At 40.3% G+C, this 19,285-nt stretch overlaps 1 protein-coding gene across 23 annotated transcripts in view; it reads left to right on the top strand.

The window, feature by feature from the left end:
* DLG2 (discs large MAGUK scaffold protein 2) overlaps positions 1 to 19,285 on the top strand; it is a 983,885-nt gene that overhangs the window by 350,534 nt on the left and 614,066 nt on the right. Inside the window, exon 1 of one of the 23 annotated variants that reach the window (XM_077174045.1) lies at positions 5,544 to 5,641. The exons of 18 other annotated variants lie outside the window; for them this stretch is intronic. Coding sequence is in view for 4 of the 5 variants with exons in the window: in XM_077174037.1 (XP_077030152.1) it covers positions 16,147 to 16,248 (102 nt within the window). In the remaining variant the exon portion in view is untranslated. Of the gene's footprint in view, positions 1 to 5,543; positions 5,642 to 8,250; positions 8,275 to 15,477; positions 16,249 to 19,285 lie in introns of those variants that run through there. 4 more of the 23 variants (XM_077174046.1, XM_077174037.1, XM_077174042.1 and 1 more) reach the window with 4 other exon arrangements.

The following is a 19,285-nucleotide window of genomic DNA, read 5'->3' as shown; positions in this document are numbered from 1 at the left end:
AGTAAAACAAGAATATATTCACAGCTGAATGAATTGCTTTCTTTAAACACTGTAATTTTTAATAATACCTGAAGATGAGTTACCTATATTTTAATTAATATATCGATAAATATGTATTTTTCACCTCTCCAGAACAATTTTCAGTGGTCTGACTTTGATTACTAAGCCTTCGGGGGTGGCATTTTCATCTCACACAGTATAGTACAAATTTAATTTGCAGTAATCACTAAATAAAAGACAGAAAATTGTGCTTGCTTGAGATTCTAACATTGGCTGCATGTACATGGACATTACCCTTTGAGAAATATAGGAAAATTCATATGTTAGGAAGTGGCAGAAATAAACTGAGGGAGGTATTTATGAGAGGACAAAGATCTTTTAAATGATAATACTGAAACAGAGGTAATAATAACAAAAGCTAAAGACCACAGTCCTGCACACTCCTCTGCCTATTTGAACTCATGGTAAAGTGACATCACATGTCTGTTGAGCGTGTGATTGACTGTGTCTGTACTTTTATCCTGTGAAAAATGTGAGGGAATTTAATTTCATTTCCAGTAAAAGAGGAGTTTCCATAGATTAGCAGTAAACATATGGGAGCAATTTATTTGAGGCAGAATCAATTGCTAAATTAAGGTAATTTTTCAATCAACCTGACCCTTGAGTGTTTTCAGGCTGAAAGCAGTCACAACAGGGTACTCTGGCAAACTACCTTTGCTGAAGAGGGCTCTTGGTGTTTGAATGTCCCAGAACAAGACAAGAGTAATGTCAGAGAATCACAGAATCATAGAATTATAGGATAGGGTAGATTGGAAGGAACCTGTAAATGCCATCTATTCCAACCCTTCTACAATGTTCAGGGACATCTCCGACTACACCCACTTGTTCAGAGCCCTCTGCATCTTGATCTTGAAGGTTTCCAGGGATGGAGCATCTACCATCTCTCTGAACAAACTGTGCCACTCTCCTTGTAAAAATCTTCTTCTTTACATCTAACCTAAACTACGGCTCCTTCAGTTTAAAACCATTACCCTTAGTCCTATGTCATTTTGAGCAAGGATTAGTGATAAACACCATTCTCTAATCCTGGAGATTCTGATTGCCACCTCTCAGCTGCCTCCTAGGATTTGATTACAATTCCTTCTTATGTATGAGGACCCGTTGTGATAAAAATCCAGTGTCAGTGTCTCCATGTATATCTTTAGCTTCCCAGCTAATTCAAAGGGCCTTATCCTCTGTACATGTTGCGTAATGTAAATTCACTCTTTGACTGGCTTTTGGAGCCAAACAAACATTCTGGGGCATATCCCATGACACAAAAATTGCTAGAGAAGAAAGTGCACAGTCTGGAAACTACAGAGTTGTCCAGCACAATCCCAGGATATTTAGGATCCCCATACACCCACAGAAGAAACACAGATTTCTAGTGTCACGGAAACCTGTGGAAGATCAGACAGCTACAGAAGCTGAGCTGGATGATGCTGCTGACCTCTTGGTCCAGGGACAGTGGAAGCTGTGGGAGAGATAAACTCAAGGCAAGAACAGAAGTGAAGACATCATGTCTGGTCAGTCTAACTGCTCTGACAAGAGAGAATGTAACAAGGACATTGCTAACACAAAAGAATGTAACAAGGACCTGATAACCAAAAAGATTGCATGAGAACACAGGAGCAAAGGGGTCCCAGTGGAAAATTCAGCATTGAACTTAGAGAACTATAAATAATATGAGTGAGTTGTGTAATAAACTGGCTTTGCTAGTATAGCATGGTCCATGTCTTTCAATCCCCACAGAAACCCAAGATCAAGTGCTTTGGATGTGGCCTGTGTGAGTTGCAGGGGAAGAGCCCTGAAGAGGTTTCATTATGAAGTATGCTGAATTTCTTGGCCTGAGTTAGATTCAGTTGGACATAATTTTTTTGTAAGCATCTAGAGCATGTCTAGAAATCATAAACTTAACCACAATCTTTTTTCATTGTCCAGACACTGAGTCTCGCCTTGATTTAATTACTTAAGTATTTATCAGGATTCTTTAATTTCTACCTAGAACCATTGTCTAGGCCAATACCTGGTAGCAAAAAGTGATGACCATCATATCCATAATTCAGAAATATCTTAAGAACCTTCTGGGTGACCACAAGTCCTTCAGTTCTTTTGGTGATTTTTTTCTCAACTGTAGAGTGCTTAATTTCCATCATTCCTTACATGACTTTCATGGTCACCTATTCCATAACAATACATAAAATACAGGAAAAGAGGACATAAAATTTTCTCATTATTCCCATAAAGGAATAATTTACTTAACTGAAAAAAATGTAGTTGATACTCTAAGTAATGCTGTTCTTGACAATTAACCCTAATCTCCACTATGAAGCGATAAATGAGTGCTAAAGGCTAAGTAGATTATCCTAGGAAAGTCTCCTTGAAAGTCATTTAACAGCTAATCATATGTTAAGGTCAAACATTTCCAGTTTCTCATGGCAAAAAAGCAGGCATCCTGCCTTATTTTCCTATTCTGAAACAATTTTAGGAGTATATCCAAATTGAAGGATTCTGCAAATGTCCCCTCAGAAATAACCCTTCTCTGACATTTTTCCCGATTTTGATTTTATCTCAATTTGATTTGGCCAGTATCTGCCCCAAGGAGAACAGAGGCCTCACATATTTGGGAGAAATAGGGTATATTGTTTTCTTTTTGCTTGGCCCACATAAAAGCCTGACTATGGCACTTACCCTGCCCCAAAATAATTTTGCAACATGGTTGAGGGGGAAAGAGCACGGAGCTCTGGGACATACGTGGGCTATGTTCAGTCTCAAGTTCAGTTCATCTTCATTTCTTCAGTCTCTTTAAGCTCTATATTAAAGATCATCCTAACAACACTTACTGCATTTTAATGTGAAGACAGTCTAAGATAACTGTCCTGAAAATTTTAAACAGCTCCATGAGGGAAGTCTACAGTCAGAGGAAGTGATTTGGGCAGTCCTAGAGGCGTGGCTGGCACAACCTGTTTTCCATTTTAACTCACTTTTCCACACTCTATAGTCATGCCTCAGGGGAATCATATTTCATAACGAGAAGCTGAACACTATAAAAGAGTGTGATTGCATCATGATCTGTCTTGAAACCTATATTTTCTCTTTTCGTGAATGAAAGCTCTTTCCTTCCAGAGTGGAAGGGAGCACATGAATGTAGGCAAAGATGATGACTCACAGCTGTAAAATCTCTCACATGCATAACATTCATGAGCATGAAGACCTGACTGCATGTGGCTTCAGTTCTTCTAGGTGTGTACAAGCCAGCTGGGGCACTGATAGGGCTTTTTGTGAGGCAGCCCAGCAATGTGCACAGGCTGTAAAACCTGCTCAAGCAGCAGTGCAAGGCTTTGGGTGGCCAGCCCTTACTGGGTAATGGTTCCCATATCTATATTGTTTGCTGTCCTTTCTCTTAAGCCAGTTTATCTCCCCAGCTGGCACCTTTTTTTTTTTTTTTTATTTGCACTGTAATCCTGACTCTGACTGCTACAGCTATATTTTCTAAGGTTTTGTTAAAATATATATTTGAGAAGTACTTTGTTCTAAACAACACACAAGTAAGAATGAAAGAGATCATGACTTTGCAGAGCTGTGAAGTGGGGCAGGTCAACAACAGGGGAAAGGGAAAGAATCGGAGAAGAATACTACTTCATTCCTTTTAACAGCAAATGATGAAATTATTCACCCATTTTCCAGATGAAGGAAGGAAATTGGTGGGTTTTACACTACAGGAAGCTTTTAAAATGACATATTTAATCAGTAAAGTGACCTTAGAAATCTGAAAAGTAAGAGAGGCATCCTCTGTCTTTGCTGAGGTAGAGGAAGGGGCTGGAAGAGCCTGCCAGGGTTAGTGAGGATCAAACAAGCCATTCCAGACAGCTGGGTTGTTGTGTAAAACCACATTAAACCACACAGACTTTCCTGTCACACCATGAGCTGGTCAAGGCAGTGATGCTTGCTTATGTATTTGTTTATTTATTCAATTTACAAGACACTTTGGTCAGCACACTCCCTTAGGGCACATGTAATAAAAAGAGTACATCAAGTAAATAGCGATGCTTGCAGCATTGACAGAGTGCCTAACGAAGGACTTTGAATTCCTTTAGGCCTATCCCTTTGGGGAATACTCAGCTTGTAGCTCTCACACATCTGGAAGGTTTGGAGGAAAAAACAGGCTGTCTGAATACATGGATGTACCTTGAAGCACAATTTGAAGGACAACAGGAGCTTCAGCTGTTGTCTTATTGCTGTAGGGGAAGAGAATTCTCCAGTTTGGAGCCCTGCATGAGAGAAACCTGAGACTTTTAAAGCTATTTATGTACTACAATCAGAAGTAGGCCCTAGTGGGTGTTCTTACTTGCCCTGTTTTTTAATTTTAATTTCAAACTTGTTCAGCCTACAAGGGAAAATCCCACGAGGTACCAGAATGCATCTATCTAACTAAAAATCTGGGCCTGGGTTGAGTACTGCTACAGCATCAACAACCTGGTAGAGGGGCAGCCTCTGAGGCATCTTTTATAGCTCTTTAGTCAAGCACTCTAAGAGCTAAAAGTGTGATGTTTATTAAGGGTCCACCATAGAACAAAAATATGGTCTGAAGAGAATAAAGAGCAAACCGAACAAACCTCTTGTACCACTCTGTTAATACCAGCTCCCAGCCATGTGGCATGTCCCACATGTCCCTGCTTCCTACCTGTTGTCTCCATTTTATAGAGTGGCCAGTGGCCACAGAAGGAAAAACTCAGGATAACTTTTCTGTTTTCCAAATGGCAGTTTTTGTAGGGTAGTGATGGATCCAGACAGGGTGTCCCATCTTGTCCTTCAGATCATGCAGACTAAGTGGTCCTGGACAAGGAAAGTTTTATTTTCCTTTTCAGACCCTGAATCTCTGTCAGCAGGTCCACAGGAATCCATGGGGAAGCCACAGCCTGTCTAGATGCATGAAAAGAAGCAGACAGTCAAAATCTGATTAAACCTGACTCTAGAATTTTCTTCTGAGATATCTTTAGTCATAAAAGCCACCATTACCCTAAGGATTGGTGATTTGTTGTGCCTGTTTTATAGCATTTCCAACTTGAAATACCCCTGAGGTTGGCTTTCAAAAGCAGATATTCACTCTTATTTACAAGCAGAATACAGATGTTCTGCGCTGTCAGAGTCAGAGGAACCTACAGATGCACCAAAAAAATCAGGCCAAGAGACTTTTGGTCCAGGCACCTTAAAATCATGGGCTACTTCTGCAGCAGGTGACATTAGCTCAGCTTATTTTCTGCACATGTAAATCTTGACAGGTGATGTTTATTTGCTGAAAGGGTGTTTGCAAAGCTCAATTAGCTAATGCCTATAAATGCTCTTCAGAGATCCAGCACAACCACTGCTGGGGGCACAGCGCTCCCCTTCCTTGCCAGACTCAATGGGAGCACTGTTGCTTTAAAAAGGGAGCTTGTCCAAGCTCTCCTCCTCCACTGGATCTAAGATGGATGCTCCTGCTGCAGCAGAGCCTGTGAGCAGACTTTGCCCAGCCTGCTTTTTTTGTTTTTCCTGGAAGCTTGCTCCAGACAAGTCAGCTGCATTGCAGACTGAACAGAAGCAGGAGGGCAACTCTCCCCAGGTAAGCTACCACTGCCCCAAACCTGCTCATTCCCACACCTGGATGGGGCAGCACCAAGGATGCTGCCATCCTGAGAATTATGGTTCTCTCCGTCTGTCTGTCTGGCTGACTCACAACAGCTCTCAGCCAGGCAAGAGTCAAACAGCTCTGGTCCTGGGCTCTTTTGCACTCCTTTCCTGGGTGACTGGTGTGAATTTAGTTATGAGGAGGACAGGGAGGTTCCTGTTCCACAGCCAAAGCTGAGCTTGTGCCTGTTCCTTTGTGTTAACATCGCTGCCATGTTGGCATTTCTGAATGTGCCTGTGGCACCATGGTCTTGGGGCCATGCTGTGCCTGGCAGCAGCCCCTTCAACCTGTGGTAGATGAGGAGATGGTCTTCAGTCACCACACAGAGCTGGGGGCTGGCTCAGGAGGGTTCTGCAGGCTCTCATAGGCCTGCAGTCCCTGGGAGCAGTTTAAGCTCTGTTGGCTCCTTTCCCTCAGAAGCGCATTGATTTTCCACTTAGCTCCTCATCTCAGAGGCATTAAAAATGTCATCTGTAGAGGACTGTGCACTGGGTCTTCCTATAACTCTCTTAAGTTTGCCTTTATTTCACCTTATTATTCCCATGGACTCTTTGGAGGACACATTTCCTTTGTATAACATCATTTTAGGAAGGTCTTTCCCCTTCCCCAGGGTGGTAGAGCATTGGAGTAGGAGACATTCCCAACCTACACAGAGTTGAAGGTGTGCTTTTCCTTAATGTCTTCCATTTACAGAACTGTTCCCTTTGGCCAACAGTGACAGACCCTGCTTGTACCGTCTAGCCCTAGGGATAGAGAGTGTTTGGGCAGTGCTGTCAGGGTGAAAAGTCCCTGCCCTGGCTTTAAAAGGCATTCTAGAAAGAGAAGGGTGCTGTAAAGGGACAGTGGTCTGTGCTGACTGGGAAGGATTGTTGTCACTAGCCCTGTGCTTCTCCCTGGACGTGCCCCAGCAAAGAGGGTCAAGCCAGAACTGTGAGCAGCAAGGGAGCTCTGTGACTGAGAGTGCCTGGTCCAGAGGTTCCTATGAATGAGAGAATTCATAGGATTCCCAGGCAACCCAGAATTAAACTTGCTTCTCCTCCATCTGATTTATTGTGAGCCATGTGGCTTTACAGCTCATATTTAAGGCCATGGGAATGGGCATCAGCCCATGGAGGTAGAGAGAGGCTGCTGTCTGTGCCACACACACAAAAGCAACACCCTTCTAGCCTTCTCTGGGTAACCTTTTCTTTTCCTACTGTGAAGAACTGGTCAGGTTACCAAGAAAGACACAGAGGAAGTGTTGAGAGAATAAAAAGTCTTTCAGAAATCTTTTTCTTCAGCCAGGTGGCACCTCTGCTTGGGTTGGAGTCAAGGGCAGCTCGCTCTACAAAAAGGCAATGGTGGGCATTGATGATTTTTCCTTGTTGACAGTGTTTTTTTCCCAAATGTGTAGTGGATATATTTAGCAGAGGGATCTGCAGCCCCTGTTCCCCTAAATACACCTGAGGGGATCCTGTGTGTCCACTGTGTCCAAGATCCATGGTCTGTCCTTAGCATGGTGAGGTTAGAAATGCCAGCAAACAGAGAGCCAAAGTAGATGATGTCATATAGGTGTTTTTATTACAATTTTGGTGGAAAACTTGATACAGAATTTAGCTGTGACTGCAACTGTGTTTCTTATTTGTGAGTTTTTCTTGGGTTTGGGTTGTTGGTTTTTTTATGGAATCAGAATTTCATAGCTGAAAAACCATTAAATGCCAAAAGCTGTGAGGATAGTGGCATTTGCCAGAAATGAGAACAGAATTTCCTGTAACAAGAATCTGAAGGAAATCACTGACAATCTTCCTGACTGCTGAGAAAATGCTCACTTTTAATGGCAACCGGCAAGTTGGGTACATTTATATGTAGAAAAAATTGTAAAAACCAAAAACATTGTCAGAGTTCAAACATCTGGCAATCAGAACCACCTCCTCTATATGTCAGGGGGAATTTCTGAGTAAAATTTCACAGAGGAACCCAAAGGTGTTCTCCTGTTTCTAGCACATGTGGTGACAGCCTGAGTTCAACTCTAGCATGAAATTGTGTATCTGCTTCTCCCAGCCAGAGTGCCTTCACCCTTAGCCAGAGCAAATCTTGCACACTATAATAAGGAGCAAGTAATGTAAGACTTTAAATGATAGGACTTAGATTTAGGCCTGGTCCTCTTATTTTGTATCTATTTATTTATTTATGCCTGCAATTATAGCTCAGTTGAATGATATTTTTCAATCAGGATTACAGATTTTCTTTCAAAATGCTACTAATGTGGAAAATTCACTTCTCCAAAGGGTCAAATAGCCTGACCTTCTCGTGAATTCTGATGTATCATCGGTTTTATTTTTACTTCTGCTTTCATCAAGCACTCTTCCTTTATGCTTATTATTTCTCTCTAAATAGTAGTACCATATGACACAAGTAATAGAGGCTGGGTTCTGGTGGTTCCTCTCTGAGGCTGCCAGCAGCAGTCTGAAAGTGTCAGTACACGAGATGGTCGTAGAGGCACTGGTTTTCCACCAAAAGCCAGTTATGGGAACCAGATTTGAAAATTAATCCAGGGCCTTACAAAATACTTCCAGGAAATGGTCAAGGTAATAGTAATGGGTTTTTACTTGTGGGGTTCTTTTGGGATTATTAATTTGGTTTCAATTTTGTGGCTTTTTTTTTTTTTGGTAATTTTTTTTTTATTTAGATCATGAAAAGATTTCACACATGACTATTAGAAAGTAGATTCTTTACTTGCTGTCAGCTGGGTATGGCCCCTATCAGTTTCCCATCTATGTGGGTCATTAATGATCACCAGCATTTCAATTCTGTGTGATCTAAAGGCAGTGAGATTTAAGTTGTGCATGTATCTCCTCAGAAACCAGTGATATATTTCTTGAAAGTGGATTTCCCCTTTGAAACTTTTTGGTGCTGCAACACTCTGTGCCCTAGCTAGTCTAAATCCCAGGAAGAATTGCTTCCAAGTGCTTTTTTTATTGAAGTCCATACCCTTCAGAACACCAGAAATTATCAGAGGAATGTCATATGTAAAGCTCAATATAAATAAATGGCCTGAAAGCAATAACATGAAGTACAAATATTAAGTGTTGCATGTTGTAAGGGATATCCAATTGCACTAATACCAAATGTGTATTGATTAGCCAGAAAGCAGAGAAAGGTGTAATGGTGTAGAAATGTATCCCAGAGTGAGTCTCAGGGAAAAATGAAAGGCTGTTGCAAAGCTGATGTAAAAAACTTGGACCATATTTAGAGAAATACTGTAAGCGAGAGATGGGAGGAATTTTTCTGCAGGGCAGTGTCACCATTGGGATGCTCACTTTGAGAGGGACAGGGAGATTTTAGATGAAAACACCAAGGGCATTAGGGGTTTTATAGTGCATGAGCTATGGTGAAGTTTGAAAGAATTCAGTAGAACAAGTTGGGATAATTAGTGATCATCTTCAAATATATGGAAGCTGTTTTTATAAGAATGGCTGAGATCTATTAAGGTACAAATTTTCATAACAGAAAATAGACCAGCTAGAGAGGATGTACAACTCATTTATAAAGTCATGAGTGACATGGAGAGGACAAATAGAAGTTAACTGTTACTTGTTCCTTCCATTGCAACATTTTGAGAAAGCTGGTCAAGATATCAGCGCCAAGATTCAGAATAAACAAAAAAGATAGAATTGGAAGGCCAGAAAAAACTTCTCATCAATGGAAGTAGAGTGGATTCAGGGGGAGGCAGGAAAACAAATGGAAAATTCCTACCAAATCCTACTGCTTCTTACTGAAGGAGTCTTGCTTGCACACAGGACATGAGTGCAGAGCTTGTGACCACAAGGAGAGTTCTGTGGCCAAGCTGACACCTCCACTCAATGCATAAAGCAAAGATGTGTTCAGTACACATTGACAAGCAGAGCTGGCCAGTTTAGTGAAAGCAACAGGGTATCAACACAAAATTCCCTGTAGACTAAGCCCTCCTTTGTCCCAGCAGCCTGGGTAAATAATGCAGCTCTTAGTCCTTGGTGAGTTCTAGCATGTGGTTGCTAAACTCATCATTTCAAGCTCTTTTAGGTGCATGTTTATTACACTATAAAAATGTAGAGGAATAAGTAGGCCTACATAGTGGCCTACGTAGTGACATTAAAGTAAGGCGTATATTTTCTAAATATTCTGTGTGCATGTTTCCACTCTGTGCCAGCAGGTTCAGGCCTTTATTTCTCTTTAATTTGTCACAGAAAACCTTAAAAATGCTAATACAAGATATAAATAGGAATCTTCAGATAAGTGGAGCTGTTTTGTATCTGTTGAGGACTGTCAGCAATATGCTTGATTTTCTCCTTCAAGCTGATATTTAATTATTTTTTTCTCCCCTCTCTCATATTTTTGTTTGAAATTTATACCTGGCTGGAGAAGTTACTTTAAAAAAATTATATGCAGTTGGTGACTTTGTAAATGATTTAACAGATCAAAATTATTTTCATAAATAATTCAGACAGTTTTTCACTAGTTACAAATGTAGGGAATGTGGCTCTTTATAATGTGTAAACACTTATGAACATGAGTACTTTCTGTAAGAGCATTCCCATTAACTTAAAAATCACTGTTATAGGATGGCATACTTAGAGATATGGGCATTTAATTAGAAGGCATTAATTCCATCTTCAGGTGGGGAGATTGAGTCATGTTTTCCAAGCTGCCTACCACATGTGAATTCTTGATGCATAGGTTTTTTCCAGAGCATCCAGTCTATCTTCTGCCTTTCTCTCTGCCTCCGTGCTCAGATTGCAAGGCACTTAAGGAGAACTTTCTATCCCCATGTCCCTGTCATCTCTAGGTGAAGTGAACCAGCAGGGTCTTCTGTTGGCAGGAACCAACTGGTAGCTCATCCTTGTCTCCATACAGTGATTTGTGAAAATGAGATCAGTTGTCACAAGCCACTGTGTGTGATGGAGCAGATGCTGCTCATGACAGTGGAATAGGTGGGTCCCAGCAGTCCCAATGACATCTCACAGAAGTGGCAAATGTGTTTCTACACAGCTGTCCCTGGAGCTCTCTGTTCCATCTCCACCCCAGTGGCCCTATTCACCTCCTCCTCATGGCAGGATCAGCCCAGACTTTGTCTGCTCCTTGAGCCTTTGGACACACCAAAAAAAAGTTGTCTTATCCCTGTTTCTAAAAGTGCACATGAAAGTTAAATCTCATATCACCCCTTGGAACCAATTCAAACACAGTTTTGCATGAGGTCTAGGGAGATCACAAATTAGCAGCTCTTGAGCTGGTATCTGGTGACTGTGGGGTCTTTCCTGGGAAGACTTCAATGATATGAGCTCACAGCCCAGAAGGTGGGACATATCCTGGGCTGGAGCGAGGGAAGTGTGAGCAGCAGGTTGAGGTAAGTGATTCTCCCCAGCTACTCCACTGTGGTGAGACTCCCCCTGGAGTGCTGCATCCAGCTCTGGGATTCCCAGTGAAGGAAAGGCATGGACCCATTGGAGCAAGTGCAAAAGTGATCAGAGGATTGGGATGTCTCTCCTATGAGGAAAGGCTGAGAGTTTGGATTGCTCAGTCTAGAGAAGAGAAGGCTCTGTGCTGCTGCTTTTCAATACTTAGAGGCCTCTATAAAATATGAGAACAGAAATCTTCTCAGGTTCTGTTGTGATAGAACAAGGGGTAATGGTTTGAAACTAAAGGAAACTATATTTAGACTAGATATAAGGAATTTTTGTTTTCCAATGGGGTGGTGAAACACAGGCACAGGTTGCCCAGAGAGGTGGTAGATGTCCCATCCTTGAAAACATCCTGGGCCAGGTTGGACAGGGCATTGAGCAACTTGACCTAGTGGAAAACATCCCTGCTTGTTGAAGGAGATTTGAACTACATGGCCTTTAAAAGTTGCTTTCAACCCAAACCATTCTATGATTACTGTTCCAGAGGGAGATGGGTTTTCAGGCAAACTAAGCCCAGGCTTCTGATACTCACTGATAGACAAAAATGAGCAAAATTAAGTGCATGTCCCATTGTATACCCTAAAATGACCAGCTTACAAAAAGTGTAGACATAGCTGAGGTCCTTGAAAGGACCAAAGTGGAGCCTCTCCAAAGATAGAACAGCTGTAAAGACTTTGGTTTAGACTGAGGTGTGAGACTGTATTTTGTTCTTAAGGAACATGTGAGACAGTTGTGTGCAATCATTTCTATTTTGATGGGGGATCTTTCAAGTTTGTTTTATATTTACTTTCTCTGGTTCCCTTTGTATGTGCTGCCTGTGGTGCAACAAGCCTTTTTGCTTTTATCTGATTCTTTGAGAAGACAACTTCTCTTTAATCACTGTCAGAGACAGGTTTTGTTTTTAAGAGTCTTGATTAGTATTCAGGGACTTCAGAGAACAGCAAAGATGGTTTTGAATTCTAACATAAGATTAGAAGCAAGTTAATAATCACATACCTTGGCCAAGGGTTTATAGATCATCGTGATTTTCTCATACCTAATGTATGCTGTAAGGCTTAATGGAATTTTTAATGGTATAGCAATGGAAAAAAAAAGTTGAGTAGTGAAATCAGGCAAGGGGAAATACATAAATGTATACCATAGTAACCAAAACTTAAGCAATTTTCTCAGCAGAAACAGCAGAGACTTAAGAAATCCTAAAATTAAGTATCATAAGATAGTCAAAGGTGAATACCTAAAAATTCTTTGTGCCTCTCCAAGTCTTCTTTTTTCTTTTTTTTTCTTTTTTTTTTTTCTCATAGTGATCTTGTTTCTCACATGATTTGTCAGGTCCTATGCTAAGCATTACTATTTGAAATAGCTCCAGTACAGGAGGAGATATATACACATTAAGCAAGGAAGCAAGGAAATACCATGCAAACATGAGCATAATACTTCCTGAAATGCAACTCAGTTGCAAGTTAATTCATCCATTTCCACAAAATGGTGCACTGTGAAAGGCAGACAGGCATCTTTGGAAAACCTAGAGCTGAACTGTTGGCAGCTTCCAGAGGGGCTGGTAGAGCAAGAGAGGTCTTATCAGACTGGCTGTGAGCAAGTGGCTGGATCAATGCACTCAAAGCCAAAGAAGGCTGGAGGGCTCAAAAAAACTGATCCGTCGATTCTTCGTAGAGTAACACCCACAATTTTTGTTCTTCTGCATATTCCTTAGTACAAAAATTTGGACATAGATTTTCCAAGAATACTTGCTCCTGCAGTATGACTGTGATTTAAATGCCTTTCCTGGCAAGTGGTAATATACTTGTGTGTGTGATGAGTGCTGTTGTAAAAAAAGAAAAGATAAAGATCTCTGAGCAAATGTTTTCTTATGACATTTTTTTGTATGTGATTTTCACTTAATGGAAATAAATGTCTTGGCCAATTGCAACATGAGTTATTATTCAAATCTGTCACTGGAATAAATCGTCCTTTTCTGAGATTTTCCCAAATGACTGTGTGTCAGGTAACTGTTTTTCACTTGAAAGCAAAGATTAGCTCAAGTGTGAAGGGATGAATTTCGTGCCTTGCAAAATACTCGGGTGCTTGCTGTTTGGTGCATCTTAACACTGAAATGAAATCACAGGTGAAACCTGTTCTGGTTGAAAATCTGCAATAGTGGCAGGGGCTGGGGAAGAAATGGGAATTTTAATGAACAGATATGTCTTCCCTTTTGAAAACATGAGCCAGCTGAATGCAGTAAGATCTGAATGGTCCAAGAGGTTAACTGGCTGATTGTCTTTCCCTTCTTTGAAATCAGAATTTGGAACTAAATGCAGGTGATTTTAATTAGGCCATATGCATTTAAATCAGAAATCACATTTGTGTGCTTGAGTTCGGTTTTCAATCAGGACATCGTGTTTAAAACATTGAAAAGTACAGATGTGATGCATCCTTCTCTTCAAAATGCTAATGATTGGTACAGATTGGGAATTACTGATCACGGAAATTGCTAACATGGGTGGCTATTAGAAGGGCCAAAATAGTTTAATAGCACAGATTCCAGGCATTTTATAGTAGTGTCTCCTAAAAATATTGCCATGCCACCCCCATCCCAAATTAATGCTTCTAAGGCCAGTGATGTAGTGTGCTCACACCTCAAGGTAGCACTGTGATTCATGTTTTAATGATAGTGGCTGCTGGCTGTAACTATGGAATGTATTGTCATGGAAACTACGCTTTTCTATATTTACACCAGTGCTGGTTATGCGAGAGACAGTGCTTGAAAGAAAAATCTGTATAATATATAGCTTAATAACAAGATAGGCAAGCTAGGAATAAACAGATCAAAGATTCAGCAATGTTACAGCTGCTGTTTGTCACCACAGTACTTTTCTGTGTACTAAGGCTCAGTCACTGTTGAGAGAAGTGCTGCTGCAATGACACTTTGGGCTCCTGGGTCACACAAACTCAGGTTATGGAACAGCTGACTGAAGTGAGTCCATGCAGTGAGCTCCCATGGCACACGGGCTCACATCCAGGCTGGTCGGGAGAAAAGTGTGAGCTGAGGGAATTAAGGACAATGGTTTGTAAGAGCTTGTTATTTGCAAAAAAGAAATCTTCAGAAATGGAACTGGGTTGTAACTCTGACTGTGGAACAGCTCTATCTGCCACTTCCATCTAGAAACTGCTGTAATTTTACTGAGCTTGGGCTCTTGCAAGTGCTAAACTCAAAAATAGAGAGTGAGAAACAATAATTGGAAAACATTATTCCAAGCTGGAATTTAACTGCGCACCAAAATTGGATAAAAATAAAGTTATTGTATGGTGCAACAGTAGGAGCAAAGATGAAGAAATTGGTTGTTTTATGGCTTTGAACTTTGCAAAGGGTAAGTTATCCTGATGAAATTCTACTTAAAGTATAGATATATGCATGCATGCACACACATGTATCTATACTTATATAAACACACTATATAAAATCTTAGCAGAACAGGTTGCCGAAGTTAGGGTCTGCTGTCTCAGACAGCTTTATAAAAAAAATCCTGTGCTATTCATCCTCTTGTACTGCTTGATCTGGCTTCACACTGGGACCTCCATTTGCCATTTTCTCTGTTCTGTTGTATAACAAATTTCTACTTCGGGTTTGTTACAGCAAACTGTTTCAGTTGTGACTTAAGAACTCGCTTGCAATTGCCAGGGAGACAAGCTGCTCTCATTTCTTTAGAAAGAGTTTCTAATTTGATGGGCAGAGCTTAGTGAGTCACAGAAAAGCAGGGTCAGGGCACTGTGGAACAACTGCTTGGTTTACTCTGCTATCAGCTGTGAAATCATTAAGGACATCACTTTACTTTTCATATTATGGCCTTTTCATTTTGTATTTGCGTCTGCCAGGACCAAACCTAAACCTGGAGGATACATTAATCCAACTTTTGATATAAATAATCCTCTTAAAAAGCACAGCTAGGGATTTGTTCCTCCAAGTGCTTTATTATGCATTTTCAGCTGGTGTTGCTTTAACTGAAGGAGCAGTGACAGCTTTAACAGAATCCAAACGAACATTATGCTCCCAAACTTCTTCTTTAATTATTGCTTTTCTGGTTTACGGCAAGATGTTTGCAGGTTGCAGGATAGCAGTACTAGCTGGAGACAGTTACATTGCCTCCAAAGCAGAGTTGAAAGAGGCTTGACTTTTTAGCTTCATGCTGGTGCATTTTCCGTGTAACTTCATATCTTTATTCAGTGTCTCCTGCAATCCTTCAACCTGTCTATTTGTAAATTTGTGCCTGGAGAAAGCTCCCATGTGGCAAGCCAGGATTGGATAAATGTTGCTTGTATTTCTCTTATTACAAACTCCCAGCATCTGTGATTTTCAGCTCTGAGTACAGTTTGTTTCCTGCTGAGATTCATCTATTTGGGGAAAGCAAAGGTCATCGCTTCTCTGGAGTTGCGACTGATTTGATTCTTTTTCACGGGGAGGCGCTGGGAAGGGAATCCTTACTGGAATGCATATTGATAAAGGCTGAGGATCCTGGCTTCTTAGATAAGTCATTTTTTTTTCCTCTTCTCTCCACACTATGACTATGTATTGCAGCAACTCACTGGCTTTTTACCAAATCAGGAGCTGCAGTATTTTTCTTCCGATGGAATAATTTCAGCCCACTTCAGCTAGCATGACAATCTTATGTGATTGTTATGAGTAGGCGTTTACATCCTTTTACATGCTAATACTGCCACACCTGCTAGTCCCCCTCATTTCCATTTCTCTCTTTTTTTTTTTCCTTTTTTTCTTTTTTTTTTCCCCCGATGTAAAAACTAATTTCCCAGAGGAAGGGAAATCCTGAGATCCGTGATCGTTGTTGCATCGTTGATTCACCAACAAAGAAGGGGATGGCTGAATGGGACCCAGGTAGAGATTCAAGCAGGCTGCTTCTGACCAGCAAGAGGAAAGCTAGCTGTTGAGCAGCATATGTTGCCACTCCATGTGCTGTGTTAGCTACTTGTTTTCAGCCTTCAGTAGGCTGCCACTACTGCAGCACTAAAGGAATGTGCCCTATTGTTAAAAATCCTGACTGCTTTACACCAATGATTTGCCACTGCAAAGTTGCATGCACCAACAACACTTTATCGTTGATGTTTGGATGCAAGGTAGGATGTGGTTAATGTATTTAAATGCATGCTGTAACTCCTTTGAATATCTGTGCTGTTTAATTTCGTGTCTGACTAGAGATTTCAGTGCAAATTGCGATCCGTTGGCTATAAATTAGGGCTTACAGCCGGCATGCTTTAAACGTTGGAGAAAAAAAAATCAGAAGTAAAGCTTTCTTATTTCCCAGGGTTATACCAGCAGAGATTTACACGGGAGAATTACGGATTATGAAGCATTAATTTTAGAGTTGATTGTATACTTAGCTAACAGTGCTAAGATTGCTAAACCACTACTCTGCTATTTGCCTGGCTTTATTGATTTGGATGTGTATACTGTTATTACAAAAACACAATCCAGCAAGACTGAATATATTTTTTTCTATTTATATTGCTGACATGGTTTTTAACCAGAAGAGCAATACTGAAGTATATAACCCTGCACTTCTCTGTAAGAAAGAATAAAGTAAGCTCCCGATCCCATTTTTAGGTCTAGAGGAATATCTTTAAGTAAGTGTTTTCTTCTAGGGACTGGACAATCATTTAATTTCCATTTAAATTTAAATCATAAGGTGGCGCAGTTAGCCAGAGAAGTTTTTTCCTGGCTGTGTAATGCAACCCCATCCCAATTTTTTTAACAACGGTGTTGGATTGGACTATATTTTCCCCCACTTACATCCTGGCTTGACATTTGAGTATAACCAATGTCTGTTATTTTACTGAAATAATTCAGAACTCATAGCATGTTTTTAAACTTACTGTCTTCGGGGGAAAAAGTTTGGTTCTTGGATCACTGGGTCAATCATAATGATTTTACAGGGGGGTTACATATTTTGTACCATTCCTTTTCCTTGCTCTCCTTAAATACTGGATGACATTAAAACTGTTCCACTATGTCTAAATAGAGTAGGAAATGAGCAGTTATATTAAAAAAATAGTGTCAGTAATTACTTGAAATCATTAACTTCATACTTGAACTTTGCTAATCCTCAAAAATAGCCAAACTGCAAAAATAAAATTTTAGTTATACAGTCCACAAACTAGGGAGCACAGTATGCTTTGTGAGTTCCTGTGTGACAGAGTAGCCTAAATAAAATGAAAAGACTTTATGGACTAGGTTATAGATGACTCAATGCTGCCTAAATGTATATCAGCAAGAAGTTAATGACAGCTTGTGTATTGCTTGGTGTAATACCCTAACTCAAATGTGGTTTTAGTCAAACACAAATTATTTGTGTACCTTCTGTTTTTCCTCTAACTATGGCCTGCCTATATGTCTGGTTACTTGAGGCTTTCTTGAACTAAAGTTTCTTGTTTCTTCCCTTCTGTTCTAAATAGGCAAAAATATGTTCTATTAGTGAAAGGGTTATAATTTAATTGCTGTGTCATGATGCCACTAGTGATATAAATAGCATTAAGAGTTTGTCAGTTCAGAAGCTTTTTTAATTTGCATTTTTTAATAAGTTTTTTTTTTTTTTTACTTTAACTTTCAAACTTTAAGTCCTCTTGTTTCCAAATGTTAAATTCTAATTCATGAAGGTGAATTGTTAGTCAGGGGAAATTAAATATAAGCCACCCTTTTACAAAGGTAGGCCAGTGGCCTAGGGACTAGTATCCAATTTGTATTCCTGCCTGTAAGCATGGTTTTCAAAGGATATTCTTTGATGCACTTAAGTTCTTTCAAGATTTTCAGATCCTGTTAGGAGGAAGTAAGAGAACAAAAATCATAAATTCCAAACTTTTTTTCCCCTCATCTTTCTTTAGTGCTTCAGGCTCATTACATTAGTCACAGTCAATGTTTTATCTTCTTGTGGTGGTGTATGAACTACTTCTCAAATGAAATGTGGATGTGTGGGATAGTGATCATTTTCAGGGAGATGAGAAGGAGCACAAGTGAACTTACTTATCTTGGGCTGGTTCAACACGTGTCCAATTAGTTTCCTTTGATACCACCATCAAGCATGCACAAGGTACACTGGTAAATGTACAGAAATCACCTCACTTCAAAGAGCTTTTTCTCATTTTTCTTTGTTCTGCAGCCTGTATATGAATTTATGACTTCTTTGCTCTGGACACTTATATTTCTAGATTTATGGGTGCAGATCAATTGTTAATAACCAAAGAAGTGTGAATAAGAAGTAAGACTGTTTCTTTTTTGGAGATGTTTTAGTCATAGGACATGAAGTCATGGATCTAAGCATGCTCACAATATTATGACTTCTAGAATCACGTGGTTCTTGAACACAGGAAAGAGTGTAATATCCTGAAATGACACTTTATCTTCTGGGTGACAGAGGAGAAAATAGGTCCTCAGAGTGTAATATCTAGATAGTAGAATAGACATCAGAGGAATTCAAAGTAGGTAAATATTTCCTAGTGTTAAAAAACTGACTCCTTTCAAAAGGACAGGGCAAGTTGCAGTATTGCTTACACTTTTGATTTGCAGTTTTTAATTTTGTGTTACATACAGACTTCTTTTTCCTATGGTCAGAGAAGTGAGTGAGAGAAATGCACCACCTCAGAACCATCACACCCGTTTTATCATTTCCCCATGCAATAGTTTTACTGTCTTCTCCTTCCTAGCAGGTGGTGCTAGGGAATTAGTGTGGTGGGGCAGGAAGCACATCTTACCACACCATATGTTGCAAAGAGGGTCAGTGGAGGAGCTCTCACTGTGCCTGTGGGAAGCTTTGCTTGTCAGCTTGATTTCCCAGTGATGTCCAGTTTTGTGATCCTTGACTTTGAAACTGCAAACAATTCAGAGGAGTTTAATTTGAAAGATGGGTCAGTGCCTACCTGAATTGTCACAATTGCACTTTAACACATTTGAAGATGTGTTCAGTTTCTAGTAGGGAAGTACCCACGTTCCCATCACAGCAGTGCGGAGCTGAAGCAGAAACAGGATAAGCAGGTTGTAAAACACAGCCCTCAGGTGCCAGGAGGTGCTGTGCAGAACTGTCTTGTTCACAATCCTGCAGGGTTGGCACATGACTGCCTCTCCCCTGAGTCCTTAAGAAGCTCCACAGCTACTGGACAGATT

This window comes from Agelaius phoeniceus, chromosome 2, assembly GCF_051311805.1.
Source record: "Agelaius phoeniceus isolate bAgePho1 chromosome 2, bAgePho1.hap1, whole genome shotgun sequence".
In the NCBI taxonomy this organism is placed as follows: Eukaryota; Metazoa; Chordata; class Aves; order Passeriformes; family Icteridae; genus Agelaius; species Agelaius phoeniceus.
The sequence above is the reverse complement of the archived record's forward strand: the minus strand, read 5'-3'. Positions and strand labels throughout refer to the sequence as shown.